This window comes from Balaenoptera musculus, chromosome 2, assembly GCF_009873245.2.
Source record: "Balaenoptera musculus isolate JJ_BM4_2016_0621 chromosome 2, mBalMus1.pri.v3, whole genome shotgun sequence".
Classification (NCBI taxonomy): Eukaryota; Metazoa; Chordata; class Mammalia; order Artiodactyla; family Balaenopteridae; genus Balaenoptera; species Balaenoptera musculus.
The window spans coordinates 16,669,277-16,685,930 of record NC_045786.1 but is presented as its reverse complement, the minus strand read 5'-3'; the positions used below and the strand labels follow the sequence as shown (position 1 = coordinate 16,685,930).

At 39.1% G+C, this 16,654-nt stretch overlaps 1 protein-coding gene across 4 annotated transcripts in view; it reads left to right on the top strand.

Annotated features, from left to right (window-relative positions):
- Positions 1 to 16,654, top strand: part of ITGB1 (integrin subunit beta 1) — a 43,952-nt gene that overhangs the window by 12,433 nt on the left and 14,865 nt on the right. For all 4 annotated transcript variants that reach the window (XM_036841527.1, XM_036841525.1, XM_036841526.1 and 1 more), the window contains exons 2-8: positions 5,696 to 5,762; positions 7,901 to 7,986; positions 10,630 to 10,852; positions 12,377 to 12,547; positions 13,085 to 13,323; positions 15,439 to 15,594; positions 16,369 to 16,464. In XM_036841527.1, the coding sequence (XP_036697422.1) occupies positions 5,696 to 5,762; positions 7,901 to 7,986; positions 10,630 to 10,852; positions 12,377 to 12,547; positions 13,085 to 13,323; positions 15,439 to 15,594; positions 16,369 to 16,464 (1,038 nt within the window). The remainder of the gene's footprint in view (positions 1 to 5,695; positions 5,763 to 7,900; positions 7,987 to 10,629; positions 10,853 to 12,376; positions 12,548 to 13,084; positions 13,324 to 15,438; positions 15,595 to 16,368; positions 16,465 to 16,654) is intronic.

Below are 16,654 nucleotides of genomic sequence, written 5' to 3'. Positions count from 1 at the left end.
CTTCGTTGATGTTTTGTCAGCGCTGCCACTGCTTTGACCCCTTCCTCCTCCTGCACTTGCTCTGTAAACAATGGAATTAATGCAGCAGTTTCAAATTGGAGTTTAAGGACCCATGGGAGGTAGTCTCAGCGATTTGAGTGTTTTTACAAGAATTTCTAAAAATTTTGGGCTTTTGTGCAAATAATTATAATAATAAGCAACCAGTATGTGGATTATCTGGTTGACCACCTTATAACTGAGTATATATATATATGTTATTTCAGTGCCTATGTTTGTGTTTGTTTGTATGTGTAAATGAATTGTGGTTCGTAATGTACAAGAGCCTGGAGCATGAGGCATTTTACATCTAGCTGTAAGTTGGCTTGCGTATACTTAAGTGAACTGAAGATTGTTATCCCTAGGGTATCTACAGTAACTGTTTGCTATTTAAAGAGGGTCTGCATAGTAACTAATTCTGAGAAACTCTTCTTTCCTGGGCTTCTAAATAATGTCCAAGAAAAATGTCATACAGTTTAACATATTTCAGCAAAAGCTTTTGAGCATTGATTTTATGCCAAGTACTTCTGGGTCCTGTGTTCTTGGAGCTTAGAACCTGTCAGGGCAGACGCTTAACAGGTAGTTTCAGGTGAGATGAGTGTGAGAAATGCGTCTTTATAGATTGGGGTGTCCGGTACCTGCTGGGCCCTCATCATTGCTCTATAATCCTGTTGCATCTTCTTGATTTTCTTCAATCTCCCAACTGCCCCCTCCCCTTTTCTCCCAGCACTTGTCCTTGCTTCCTATTTCCGGAAAAAACGTGAGCTGTCATGCGTGAACTCGCTCAGCTTTTTACCCCCTGCCCTGACTTAGAGAAAGATGCTGCACCTCTATTCAGGGGAATATGCCCCTGGTGCTCCACACCTCTTTGCTCCAGGGGGGCCTGGCTGCATCACTCTCTTCGTGTCTGCCTGCAGCTCTCCTCTCTTCCTTAGTATTCTTTTCTTCACAGTCTCAACCATCTTCATAATTTCATTGCCATCCACAACTCTTGGGTATGTATCTCTAACCCTGAATTCCTGAAAGCTAGGCCCATAGGTCTTAATTTCCCAGTTTGTATCTTTCCTAGATTTCACACAGGCCTTTCACATTCCATATTTCTAAATCAAAATCAGTATTTTCTCCCCTAACTCCGTTCTCCTTCTGTCTTCTTCATTTGAAAGTGATGATTCCCTTCTTCTCTCACCCTACTTATCTAAGCAACCATCTTCCTTATCTAAGCAACACTCAGATCCCTCCTAATCTCTGATTTGTCTTGTCCATTGTTACTCTGAAACCTCAGCAGGAAGTTCTGTACCTGTCCAGTAGCTCCTGTCTTGCCATTCATCCTCTACCCCACTGATTTTCTGCCACTTACATGTTGTCATGTTACTACCCTGTGCCATTTTTTTCCCGCTTCCTTGCTACATGTAGAATAGAATATAAACTCTTAACGTGAATGGCATTTAAGGCTCTCTGTAACCTGACTGTAACCTCCTGCCTTGCTGGTATCGGTTTCTGTTATTTCCAGCTTATAATTTAAGTCTCAGAAATACCCAAGTACTTTAAGATTCTTTTTGGCCTTTATGATATTTTAAGATTTTAACGTAATTTATACTTACTGTAGAAAATTACAGGGATAAAATAATCACTCATCCCACTGACCAGATTTAACTACAAATAACGTATAAATACATTTTTTCTAGTCTTTTTTCTGTAAAGCTAGAGCAAATCAATTCCAGTTTGGGGGGAGAGAGAGAAGTCACCCAAACATGTATGTTTAGTGATAAGATTGGAAAGAAGTTACTACAGTTCTTCTCAGGACTCCGTGGCCTTGCACGTGCAGACCTTTTGCCTGGGGTGTTTCTCTCCAGTGCCTACCCGTTTCCTATGAGGCTGCGGTTTGAGCCACCATGAAGCTTCTGAACTTGCCCCGGCAGATTTTGGCATCCTCAGTGCACTTTGTCCTTATCTTCATTATAGAAACCACCACATCACATTGTAATTATTTGTATTTTTTGTCTTTGAACTGAAAATTCCTTGAGACAGCGATCTTTGTATCTCCAGTGGGGCACAGGGCCTGACAGAGTTGGCCGAGGAAGAACGTCCAGAAGGTAGGGGAGAAGCCAGTAAAGTTCTCGGGAGTAGAGTGTGTTAATAAAGAACAGTGAGGGTTAGTGAGTGTTGCTGTGTAAATTCGTTGGGTGGTAAACTGAGGTACGTCCCCAGGTACGTATTGTAGGCAGGCACTAAAGTTTTGAATGAATGGATGAATGGATGCAGAGAGTAGGATAGGCCTGGGAAGTTTCCTTTTTCAAGAGCAGTTTCACATGCACGGTGGGAAGCGGACACCCAGTTACACAGGTGGAGGAGGGAGACGGAGACCCAGGTAGACAGCTATCTCTAGACCTTTGATCATGAAGACAGTGCAAGTTAGGATGAGGACGGGACCTGAAGGCATCTCTCCCTGGTGGCCTCTCCTCAGGAGCTGTCCTGTGTGGAGTGCTCTCGCGGGGACACTCCTGGGGCACCTTTCTCGGCTGAGAGTCACCTGGGGTATAGGCCCCACCTCCCAGGATAGGGGTTTTCAGGCCTGGGGTTCTCCCTGGACCACACACTGACCGGTGTCTTGAAGTCTCAGGGGCTTGAAGTCTCAGGGGCTCTTGGGGTGCCATCCTTCCTCCCTGCCCCCTTCGCCCCACCGCCTCTTTGCTGCCTGCTCTCCTCAGGGCCGCCCCTCACTGCTCTTGTCTCCGCCTGGTCGTCCTCATGGCTTTCCTTTATCCCTAATTGCCGCCGTCTTCTGTCTCCTAGGGCTTCTCTGCTTCCCGGGGAGAAAGCCTGGCCTTTGCAGGCCTGGCCACCGCCCTGGCGGGGCTGCTGCTGGCCTCGGGCTGCCCTCCACCCTGGTCCTTTTGGTGGCTCTACAGCCCTTGTGCTGCCTGCTTCCTCAGGAGGCTGATCTTTGGCACATCAAGGTTTATAGAAGGAAAAGAAAAATGGCATTAAAGTAGTATTTTAAAGCTACGGGACCTAAGAATGTTAGGAAACTTTTTCTGCTACCAAATAACTTTATCTTAGTGGTGCTTCTCTGAGTTGTGTAACTTTTTTTTTTTTTTTTTTTTTAAAGAAATTCACGTTCTTTTATTTATTTATTTATTTATTTATTTATGACTGTGTTGAGTCTTCGTTTCTATGCAAGGGCTTTCTCTAGTTGCGGCAAGTGGGGACCACTCTTCATCGCGGTGCGCGGGCCTCTCACCATTGCAGCCTCTCTTGTTGCGGAGCACAGGCTCCAGACGCGCAGGCTCAGTAATTGTGGCTCACGGGCCCAGTTGCTCCGTGGCATGTGGGATCTTCCCAGAACAGGGCTCGAACCCGTGTCCCCTGCATTGGCAGGCAGATTCTCAACCGCTGTGCCACCAGGGAAGCCCTGAGTTGTGTAACTTTTAAAGGTTCCCCAAGGTAGTCTAGTGGTCCTTAAGGTGACCTGAGTTGTATCCTGAAGACACACGTATTAGAGTCCATATATGGAACAAATATTTGTTCTGTTCTCTTTGTGTAGAAACTGCCCAGATGCTCCATTCATCACAGTCACGCATTTCTTCGGGCGTCTTACTGTTCCAGGTCCTTTTAATCATAGCTTTGGAATTGATAACATTATTTGAATTGTTTAGAATTATACTCTGCATGGATTTTGTTACACATTGAACCTTTTAGTCAGGCCTTAAAAGGTAAACTGTCAGGCATTTCACACTTCGGTGACCGGCAGCTTTTGTTGGGCTTTTGGATGCAGTCACAAGTAATAACGTAAGCAAAACTGTGACATAACAGAACTGGCTGCTCTGAGCACGGTTGCAAAGTGGATGACTGTGCAAGTTATTCATACTGCTTTTCTCTGGGAAACCAGAAAATGTGAGCAGCATTTGACAGAGGAAACCCAGTATCCCAGGGGTGCTCAGAGCATAACTTTAAAGCATATTCTTGGAGCTGTGGGATTGTATCCTGGAACATAAGCCCTTGAAAATGAGGGTTTTTGAAAGAAATTTTTTTTCCTTATTAAAGGAAATTCACCAAGAAAGAAAAGAATTCAACACAGTACCCTGCCGTAATTGTTTTTACTAAGAAAGTGAAAAGAAGAAAACACTAAAACAATTTAAAAACAAATGAACCCATTGTCCTTATATTATGCTTATAACTCTGTCATCTCCAGGATTCTTTGGTTACTTTATACGTTTATATACTGTTATTTTTACATACCTGTCATCTTAATGTGTTCTTTGCATCCAAAAGTTATTCTATAAACCTTCTGATGTTACTACATTTTATTCTTTTGACTCTAGTAGTCCATCAAGTTGATACAGTTAGCCCTTTCCCCATCATTCTAGGGGACGTTGGCACTTTTGTCTGTTATAAACATGCTAGAGTCTATACTGAAAGTGTATGTGCATGTGTATCACTTTATATTTTAAATTATTAGGATGAATTCCTAGTAGCTCATTCACTAAGTCAGAGGGTAGAAACAGTTTTAATGCTTTTTGATAGAGATTGTTAAATTATTTTCCCCCAAGTTATACCGGTTTACAGCCATCTCTGGTCTCTCTTAGCCATCTGCAGTAAGTCTTTGTTCTGTTGTTTTGTTGGGTTAAAAAACTCTTGGTTTTTTTTTTCTGCTTGCTGGTTTACCTTACATTGCTTTAATTTATATTTCTTTGCTAAGTAGTAAAGCTAAACTTTGCTTGGTGGGGGGGTGTTATAATCTGCTTTTGGTGTTTTTGCATTCTTGTGGAAGGGGCAGGGGTTCATGCATAATATTAGACTGGCTGCTAGCCCAAGAGCAGTAGAAGTAGTTCAGGGACAGGGTCAGCGACCTGTGGCTATAGCCGTCTTTGACCAACTCTGGTAAGGTGTAGATTAATGTTGTGAAAACTTTGCTTCACAGAAAACAGTTACATACCTAATGGTTGGAGTTTGAGGTATCCTGCTTAATATACAGACTCTTACTTAATTTTTCTTTAGACATTCTAAAAGACACCTAAGCCTCTTTCAGGTCTTCTTATGTCCCTCTCCCCCACTTCTGTGTAGTTTGTAGATCTAGAAATTGTAGGAAATTGAACTGAATATTTTACTAATTCCATGCACAGAAGTTGATTTTCTTAAGAAATAGTTACAGGACATCAAACTCAAAAATTGAGTTGGGGCCTTGTGCAGGATGTTGGTCTTAGCCTTAGAAGAAATAAAAACTATTGAAAAGCTGTAAGCAAGGGGATGACATGATCAGGATTTTGACAGGTTCGGGATTTTGACAGGTTCAGTGTTGAGGTAACTGAGGCATATGGATATGCCTGTTTGGCCCCCTAGGAGTCACAGGAGGTAATAGAGATTCCATGGGACAAAGACTTAATAGCTTTTAGGTGCAGGAATACTTGACACTTTTTTTTGTGAGCACTGTTAATTAAATATTAATGTATAATTGATGTGGAGAAAAGTAAGAGTGGATTCTGGGACTCTGGAGTGGAAGGTGAGGTACTGGGAGGAGAGGTGGATGTTGAGTGTGGAGAAGGGCTGGGGAAGAAGATGCATTACGCTTATAAAATCAGCGGACGGTCAGGTGAGTGGGAATGATTAGGCTTTATATGTTGTTTTTCCTTAATATAACATGGTACATTTTATATTTCAGATGAATTTACAACTGATTTTCTGGATTGGATTGATCAGTTCAGTTTGCTATGTGTTTGGCCAAACAGGTAAAAAAAGTTTCATAGTTGTCTTTTCACTTCAGTATCTTGTGTCACTTTTTGACCACTTTAGATGCCTGGAAAAACCTACATCAGGTCGTCTTGCTCCTTCTGAAAGCCTCGCTTCACCTCCCTCAGAGTTGAGGGCGGGGCCCTTCCAGTGCCTGCAAGACCCTTTCTCAGGCTCTCCACCAGTCACCCAGAGTGACAACGGGAATAGGATGCACTGCACAGAGCTCTTTGGGGAATATCATAGAGTGTGTAAGTGAGCGTAGAGAAAGCAAAGGCGCGTTAACATCTTTAGAAGGAAACGAAGTAAATGTGTAGAACAGTGGATTATGAACTATCCACTACTATCTGAAAGAATGAAAGCAGGAACAGTTGGCTTTCCAGAAGATGTTCTTGCTCTTTGATCAAAAGTCTTGCAAAATGTTGGCGTCATATAGGAGAGGAATGAAAAATAAAACTGAAAATATATTTAATCCTCTTATAAACCATGGTGCATCCACATCTGGAATAACGGATGTCCAATTCTGTTCTCCAAATCTCAAAAAATACACTGCATAGAACAATTGTTTGATATTAGGGTGGAAGGACTTACCACATGGAAAAATGAAGAAAGAAACCGTAAGGGAAGTTATTGATAAATTTAAATTACAGAAAACCAGCAATAACATAAAAAACCACAGTATCTATGTGTCAGAACACCATCGACAAAATGAGAAACTAAATAAGGATTTAATTTCACTTACAAATGTAGAGCTCCAATAAAAACAGATGAACCTGATAATAGAAAATTTGCAAAAGATGTAACAGAAAATTTATAAAAGAAATGGCCAGTAAAAATACGAAAAAGAATGAAACCTTCAGTAACTGACAATTAACTTGATGTTCTTATTTATACCTGTTAAATGAATTTAAAAAAATCTTTGCATTAAAAAGGTGTTTCTTGTTGAGGGTGTGGTGAAATGGTGTGTGTACACTGCTTGTGGGAGTGTGCGTTTGAACGTTACTGCTGGAGAGAAGTTAGTGTGTATTGAGAATCTTTAAAAGTTAATACTCTTTGCCTCAGTATTTTTTTTTTTTAATTTGTGATAAGGAAATAATCAGAGTTTTACATTACAAGAATGGTCATCAGAGTGGGTGCATATATATATGCATGTATGTGTATATATGTGGAGGGTTCGTGTGGCATGTGTGAACTATGCAATTAAAAACAATCTAAATTTATCCATCATTAAATAGGATACATTATTATAATGGAATATGTAATCATTAAAGCCATGTTTTTGAAGAATTTGGAATGAAACATTTGGATTAAGTATAAAAAGTAGTATATAAAATATATATCCTTGATTTCATTTAAATAATGTCTGTATATGCCTGCTTCCTTGCTATTTTTTTATTTATCTGCTTAGAAAAAAGACTGGGAAGAAATATACAAAAAATGTTAACAGTAGTTATCTCTTAGTGAGCAGGTTTTGAGTGATTTTTAGTTTGTTCTTTATACTTTTACGTATTTTCCAAATTTTTTATAATGAGCGTGTGTTAGGTTTATAATCAGAAAACATACATTGGAGACAGTCCATATTAGCACTTAGCACACGGCAGACACGCTGACCCTTACACGGATTTAAAGAGCTATATGGCGTGCTTTGAACACAGACCTGAGAAATCAAGGGGTTGTGGATTGGATGAATATGGACTTTTCAAGTATTTAACAAACGAAAATGAAAGTGCCTGCTTGCGGGGGTGGGGTATGGGTGTGGCGGGATGAGTTAAATGAAGAGAAATAATACTTCTACCCAGTTGTAAGAACACTCCTGAGAATTAATGACCATCCAACATGAGAGAGCCTGAAATCATGCCTTTGGAAAAAAAGGACAAATGTGTAGATTAAGGGTACCTAGTCTTTGCTATAGAAGACAAGAGAGATAACTGTGTCTTTTTATGGTTCTCTGTGCCAAGATGATCCAAAATCACCTCTCTCTGGGGGGTAGGTCTGAATCAGCTTAGTAACGAGGTTCATAGTGTTTATATTTAACGTTTGTATATGTTGTATTATTTGTCATTGTGATCCAGATTTTTCACTGTTCTCTCTCTTGAAACTTCAAGTAAAGTGGTCTGTTCTTTGTTTCTCCTGACAGATGAAAATAGATGTTTAAAAGCAAATGCCAAATCATGTGGAGAGTGCATACAAGCAGGGCCAAATTGTGGATGGTGCACAAATTCAGTAAGTAAGATTGTTCAAGTCTTTCCATCTATCCTCTAGTCATTTAGTGTTGCCCAAAACTGTATCCTTGGGAAGTGCTCGATGTGACTTCTCACTTCCTCATTGTTGACTGAATAAGCGTCAGCTCTGTGTGTAGCCCTGAGTGATGCTCTGGAGCTGTGCTGCCCGGCACGGGGCCCGCTAGGCACGTGTGGTGCTGTTGAGCACCTGAGATACGGGTGGTCCAAACTGAGAATTGCCGTCAGCCTTAAATACATGCCAGAGATTGAAGACTTAGCATTTCAACATTAATGATTTTTGAAATCACTGACATTTTGTATATATTATTAATTTCCCGTTTCTTTTTTTTCTTCCTCTTGGCGTGGCTACTAGACAATTTAAAAATACATACGTAGCTCACCTTTGTAGTGTGCATTGTTTCTATTGGGCAGCTTCCCAAAAACCTCTAGCCATTTCGTTGGACTGTTCTAGATTTTTCCCTTTTTCTATGGTGGGAGAGGTATACATTAACCCGCCTAATTGTGTCTTAATTAAACTAATATACACTTGATTTGCATCCTAATCAAAGCCCATTGAGGTTAGGCTTTAAATTTTATTCATTCTTGTCGTCTCTGTACATTGCTTAACACGGTACCTTCCACAAAGCTTACTAAATATTGAATGAATGAATGAACAGATGAATGCTAAGTTGGTACTGGAGGTAACGGGAAGTCATTTTGAGGGTATATAATTTATTTACAGGTGAATAATATCAGAAGGTCAAAGGCTTATTGTTTGTTTTTACTCAGGCAGTTGACCCCGCAGTCAGGTGCCTGTTTTGTGGGCGTTACTGGTCAAATGTCAGATATTTCGTATGATTTGACCTATGAAAGACAAAATGAGAAGTTTTCGTTTTGTTATTTTAAAAATTTTCTACTGGCACCTTCTGTTCTCCTAAAAACGGTATTCTGGAATTAAATTGGAGACAGTGAAGGAAATAGGGAGTGCCTTGAGTTTGTCTCGGACTAGGCTTACTTAACTGAAACTCTTGGTTTTCTTACCTGGAAAATGAGCATGATCTGCCTCCTTTATCTGTGTTCTTACAAGGATCAAATGAACCTAAAGCAGTTTCACTTAGAAGGTTATAATAGTGGAACGTGCAGTTCTCCACAACAGCATCCATTTTATGAGGGTCACAGTTTATCTGGGGTTTAGGGTTATCCTAGCCTAACTATTCTTTCAATAATTCAGCCATCTTTGTGGCATAATTCTTAAATTATTAAAGGTATTTTGGGATATCTTTAGTGAAATTTTACTTGAGTGTTGTGATCTTAGTTTCCTGGATTGGCTAATATTTGGAAGTGGATCCTGCACTGGGCCCCTGTGCTCTGGCAGCATTTTAGGTTTGACCACACATAAAAGTTGTGCAGCTTTGAACCGTCAGGCCCATGGTTCTCCCTTCCAGTTTTTCTAAGTACAGAAAGGCTCTCATTTAGTACTATGTTTCCTTTAAAAAATAACTGATCAAAACCATTTTGTAATCTTTGTATATAAATATCCTCACTTTATTCAACACCATGAAATTGGTAGATAATAGACAACCATACAAAACATAAAGTGACCCCAAATGAAAGGCATTTCCTCATTTTCCCAATGTCAAGATTTTTAAAAAGATTTTTGGCCAACTAAATACAAATTTTTTGGGGTATATGTGAAAAAGTTAAATGTCTATTAGGAGTACACATTTTAAAATGATATACACACATATACATGAATACACCGTCATTGTTCCCCTTCCTCACATTTATGAAAAACGTATTTAGAACCTTTACATGCATCTTAACAGCAGTGTTTTTGCTTTCACTTAGTCAGTCATCTGATAATAATAGCACATTTTAAAATCATGTCACTAGTGGAAATTTTAGCCCATGCCACAGGTACCATTCACGTACCATTACAACTTTTTTTATTTTAAAAAAATTCACCCTATATATGTTTTTGACCCTGTCATATAATCACGTACTACGTTTTTTTTAAAAAGTAAGTTCTAAAAGGCTTGTTTACAATAATAGCCAATACCTAAAATATTTTTAAACCTCCAAGAGTACTTACTAAATTTGTGGTAAATTTCTTGTTCTCCTTTTTAAGAAAGGTTTTAGGGTGACATGTTTTCCCTAAACATTGAGCTGTTCAAAATATCCTGAAGGATGCTGCTACATAATATGAGAGACCCTAAGAATTTTTCTCAGGGAAATTTTGGAAAAAATATTTGTCTGATATTTGGTTATATATATTATTAGTGGCTCTTAGCCATGCTAAATAAGTAATTTCACAAAAGAAATTTCTTTGAGTAGATACTCTGAATTTGAACATGAAATGGTTAAAATGTACACTTAGGTCAGTCCTCTAAGTATTACTAAAGTAATATGGTACTAGTAATATATTAGCAATAACGGTATTACTTTCAAGGAAAAATTTTTGTTTTTATCTGTTTTGTTTATTATGGTTTGGATGAAGGGAGCATTTTGTTTAAAAACCAGAAATGAAATACATTAGATGTGTTACCTGATTTTTGCAATTTAATTAGTTATTTGCAGTTACGATGATGTAAAAGGTTTGACCACTATACTTTTTATTTATACCTATATTTTACACATCGTTTAGACATTTTTACAAGAAGGAATGCCTACTTCTGCTCGATGTGATGATTTAGAAGCCTTAAAAAAGAAGGGCTGTCATCCAGATGACATTGAAAATCCCAGAGGCTCCAAAGATATAAAGAAAAATAAAAATGTCACCAACCGTAGCAAAGGAACAGCAGAGAAGCTGCAGCCAGAAGATATTACTCAGATCCAACCACAGCAGTTGGTTTTGCAGTTACGATCAGGTACAGAAATCTGATTCTATGAATGCCTTTGTGTCTACTTGAGCTTTTTGACAACTTTCTGTAAGTTTCTGTTGAGGGTTCGTTTTCACATGTGGACTGACACTCAAATAGAAATGTTGAATACATTAACTTCTAGAAATTTTTTGCAGGTATAACAGTTTGTAAGACACATGTACCTGAAGTAAATGTTACCTGTGTCTAGTGTAAATTCTGTTAAAGATTCAGAAAGTATTAGATTTAATGGGTTTTTAAAGATAAAAATGTCCATCTTCTGGTATAATTACATAATATAAAGACAACATTTTAATCTATTTTTTCCTTTGTTTTTGTTCAGTATTGATAAAATATTAAGGTTTTCAAAAGAATCTGGAGCAGTCCTGCATCTGGGAAAAAGAAAGACAAAACAAGCCCCTTTCTCCTCTTCTAGTTTCCTGCCCCTTCCTCTCAGAGGACTGTCCCGTGCCTGCCTCCCCGCCGCCCCTTGCCCTCCTGCTCTCTCTTCAGCCTGGTGCCAGCAGCCTTCCACTTCTAGAGCTGCTCTGGCAGAGCTCTGCTGGCACCTGGAACCACCAGGCCTGGTGGACCCTCGTCAGGCCTTTTTTTATTAGCCTTCCTGCGATCCAAGCGATGCCTTCGAGCTTCTTGAAATGCTCCCCTTGCAGCTTCTGCGATAACATTCCTACTTTTCTTCTTATCTCTTAACAGTGCTTTCCAGTCTCCTTTCTGTGTCTTTTTTTTCTTCCTTCCTCTTTGTAGTCCACTTAATTGTTGGTTTTCCTCTCATGGCTTTAAAGCCATTTGTGGGCTGTAACACAGACTTTTAAGCTCCAAACCCAGTTATCCAACTGTCAACTAGAAGTCTATATAGAGAAAATCTGCAAGTTAAAAATTTAACGACTTTTCACCCAGACCTCTTCCTTCTCATGTATTTTCTGAGTGGATTATATCTCACACCTCTGGTACATCTCTTCTCCTTCCTCATTGTTTCAGATCCTTATCATCTTTTTCTTAGATTTTTGCTATAGTTTCTTAACAAGTTTCTTTGTCTCTATAATCATCTTTAAAACTATTCTTCAGGTTTTCTACAGTGAAAATCAGGTTATGTTATTCACTGCATATAGTGCGTCCCATTAAACAAAGAAGAGTCTTCACACTATAACGTTAGTCTCTAAAAAGTCTGGTGTCCCCTGTAGTGTATCTGCCTCACCCACCCAGTCTAGTTTATGTCGTTCTGGCTGTCTGTTTTCTTCTGTCATAGTTATCAACCCACTGTTTGCCTGTCTTGCCTGCTGTGGATGGGGAATGCTGTCTTTTTCACCATCCCCGGGGCCTGGCATTTTAAGTATTTGTGATTGAAATGAGTACACATCCATTGATTCAGTAACCTGTGGAATGTCCAGGATTTTGTAAAAACTATGTCGATAATACAGTTTATAGTGTATACCTTATCGATCGAATTTACTTGGTTTTTCTCATTTGCTTTTGATTGTTGGCAAGCTAATTTTCTAATCTCTGTTTGATTAGGGGAGCCACAGACATTTACATTAAAATTCAAGCGAGCTGAAGACTATCCCATCGATCTCTACTACCTTATGGACCTCTCCTACTCTATGAAAGACGACTTGGAGAATGTGAAAAGTCTTGGAACTGATTTGATGAATGAAATGAGGAGGATTACTTCAGACTTCCGAATTGGTAGGAATTTTGAGAAAATTAATAGTTTTCATTTGTATAAATACTGGCAGTTTTGTTCTTCACCACATGCAAGTGAGATAAATAGGCCAGGTTTTAGTCTTCTTTTTTTTTTGAGAGAACTGATATTCCTGTCACACATCTAATAATTTTTCCGCCTCCTTGTTCCTCTGTTTCTGTAGGCTATCACGTTATTTGACACACCTTACACCACATAGGTAATAAAATGCTTGCATGTTTTCACAGGAATTTATGCATTGATTTGTTGATATATTTTATAAACATGTTGATTACAGTTTTTTTTATTACTAGTTAGTATGACCACACCTGCCTATACAGCCTTAATCTCACATCAGACCTGGATTTTTCATACAGTGATCTCCTTTCCAAACCTAATTATTAAAACCCTTATTATTTCTTATTAAAGAAAAAGATTGACTTACAGGTGGTAATGTACTTGATTTTTTTCATGCAGTTTATCCATCCATCCATCCATCTACCCTCCATCTGTCATCACTGTGTGTGCATTTTCCTTCGCAGGGTTTGGCTCATTTGTGGAGAAAACCGTGATGCCTTACATTAGCACAACACCAGCTAAACTCAGGAACCCTTGCACAAGTGAACAGAACTGCACCAGCCCATTTAGCTATAAAAATGTGCTCAGCCTTACTGATAAAGGGGAGGTATTTAATGAACTTGTTGGTAAACAGCGCATATCTGGAAATTTGGATTCTCCAGAAGGTGGCTTTGATGCAATCATGCAAGTTGCAGTTTGTGGAGTGAGTGCATTCATTTTCTACAAAAGGATATTATTTGTGTGAATTTTGAGTGTGATTTTGCTGTCAGAAGAAATTACCTTAATTACTGTAGCATACTTGACTAATCCCTTAAGTTCCCTCCAACTACAAATGTTTTATAAAAGCATAGTTAATCATTATGCCCCTATTTAAACCAGGCAGTTAGTTCATTTACACAGGGTTTTAAAAGCCAGAATGCTCACCATTTGAAACAGTGGGGCAGTTTAGCTTTAGCTGGGGCTCTAGGTTTTTAGAAGAGGCCCAGGAACCCTAGCTTTCCAGCTTTGTGCCTGAGATGGAATTGGGGTTATCTGGGACGTCTCCAGGAGCATTAAAGGTGCTCAAATGGACTATGTCTCAGACACCGTTTTCCTCTGGTCAGTTTTCTTCTGCTTATCATCTTTGAGAGGTATCTTCCCTATGTCTTAGTCATTCAAAAAGAAAGAACTTTTTAAGTCTTAGTTTGAAAGCTATATGAGAACAGGTATTTTGAGAAGTCATATAATTGTAATTTTAATTGCAAGATTTTCAGTAGTAGTAAGCTGATCTCCATTGGACTAGTGGTTAGAATTTTATGACCCATTTACCAGGTGATGATTTTGAGGTGACCTTTTAATGATTCAGCTGAAGCTGAAACTAGAAAACATTGTGAGGTAGATAAAGTTTAAGTACCTGACTGTCTCATTCTCCCCCGCCCCTTTTTCCTTAGAGTACTCCTATGCTCTAGAAGACCTTCCTTGATTCCAGATGCTTCTTAATGGTTATTTTCCAACCAATTTTTAATGTGTAACTTGATACCCAAGATGGTAATATGGTGTAGTGTTTAAGAGAACAGTCCTTAGACTGTTAGGAAATGGCTTCAGATGTTCCCATCCCTGCTCATCCACTGGGCAGTTTCCTTGCCATTCTAGAGGGCCGTTTCCTTCTCCTTAAGAAGGGGTAATAACAGATAAACCTTATAGGGTTGTTACGAAGTTTAAATACGGTAATCCATATACAGTGCCACTAAACACCCAGCAAATATTAACTACTAGATTATCGTTACTCTTGACTTCTCACTGGGGTAGTTGCAATTTAAGGATAGTCTCTGCTTTTAAAGGGGAAGAGAGTGATAGTCCAGGTAGTGCCCAGCCTGATGCCTGTTTTCTTTCCAGCCATTCATGATCCTGTTATCAGCTCACTGTGGAGAGAGCATTCTCTGGGCTGCCTCTACCTGTGCCTTAGCCTTGGGATTAAAAGAAGCCATAGACTCTGTGGCCGCTACTCTCGGTTTTCCTCATGCTGACTGAGAGTAACTGTTCCACTTACTTCTCTACATGAAAAAGAGACAGACATTCCACTTGGACTGCCGGCATTAATAAACTTAATTTCTGCCTTCAAGGATTTTGTAGTCTTATGAGTATATATACAGATATAATTGAGTATTTAGACAGATGTGATTATAAAATTACCATAGAAGAGGATTTTACTGCTACTTTAAATTCTTTGCTGAATAAGGTGGAAAATAAAATAAATGAACAAATAAGCAGTACTGATGGGTTACAATGGGTGGAATTAAGCAGTGCAAGTCTTTGGAGAAGGTTCTTTTTTCTGTAATTAAAAAAGGAAGGCCTAATGTGGTGGCTGATAAAGGAAGTATACGCTACAGAATGTGGAGCAAGGATGGATGGGAATGAGACAGTGATATTTGGGCCAAGATGGGTGTGGGCTGAGACATTTGCATTTACTCATTAAGCACCTACTGTGTGCCAAGCACTGTGCTGACTGCTGAAGATGAGATGATGGGCAAAACCCGATGTGGTCCCTGCCCTGCACAGAGCGAGCGTACTTTCTAGTGGGGAGAGAGACATGGACTTTAAAAGATACAGTTTTTAAAAAAGCTGAGAGAGATGGACAGCCAGGCAAGGTGGAGTTTTACAGTGGGGTGGAGGAGTTTTATTCAGTGGTCTCTGTGCCTTCGTCAGCAAGGATACTGGCATTGTGAAAAGAGAAGATACGGAATTAGGTTGAGAGTACAGTGGTAGCCTACATAAAGATGAAAAGATTTATGCTGAATTGTGGGTAGTATTTTAAAATTGAAATCCTTTTCTTTTCGAGTCATTGATTGGCTGGAGGAATGTGACACGGCTGCTGGTGTTTTCCACGGATGCTGGGTTTCACTTTGCTGGAGATGGGAAACTTGGTGGTATTGTTTTACCAAATGATGGACAGTGTCACCTGGAAAATGATGTGTACACAATGAGCCATTATTATGTAAGTGCTTAGCTCCTTACATATTGAATGGATTCAGATTGAGTTTAGTGTCTAATACTAAGAGTATTGTGGGTGACTGGCTTGTGGGTTTTTCAGGGTTTGGGGTTTTGTTATTTTGGTAATTTGGGCCCTGACCTAATGTGCAGGAAAGCTCGTGTTGCTGTTTTGAGGCTCTGGCTTTGTGCTTGCTTCCTTCCGTGTAGATGAGGGCCTGGGGGTGAAGGGAGCTACTGACTCCCGACACTGCGCCTCAGCCCAAAGCTCTGTCTCCTCTCACTTGCGTACGTCAAGGGGGGTAGCAAGCTTGATATTACGTCTAAACAAATCATTTGTATAGTCTTACACTCCTTGTCTTATTTATATATGATTTAAGAAAGCAGGCACCCTGCCTCTACTGAAAATAAAGATAGGCAAATTATTCAAGGTCTGGAAGAAATCTAAACCTTGCTGAATCTTGGTCTTTTTCTTAAGTGATGCGTAGATAATATAACCTTTAATTACTGGCAGTTCTTTACTTTCATTGTTCTGACATTTAATATACACAGATAATCTTGCTCTTTAAAGTCTTTTTATTATGGAAATTTAAAATTTACATATAAAGATAGAAGAGGATTAGAAACCTACTAGACAGCACCCACTTCAGCAATAATTTGTGTTGTTTCAAGCAGTCTTTTGTAAGTAATCCAGTTGATATCTGCAAATCATTATTTTCAGAAAGTATTGAAAACCTGGAGTAGATTGGATGTAATTAAATTTTATTACTTAATTTCTTAGGATTATCCTTCTATTGCTCACCTTGTCCAAAAACTAAGCGAAAATAACATTCAGACGATTTTTGCAGTTACTGAAGAATTTCAGCCCGTTTACAAGGTAAATATATACATGTGAGATCAAAAGAGGAACACATTTCTAGACCCTTTTTGTTTAGTCATTAGAGGCAAAATGATATGTCTGAATTGAAATGCGGGAAAAGGTCACCAGCTAGACAGACTGGATTTTACAAGAGTGGTGTATATTAATTTTAGTTACATTGTAAAGCTAGTTGTTTTTAGGTCTGACT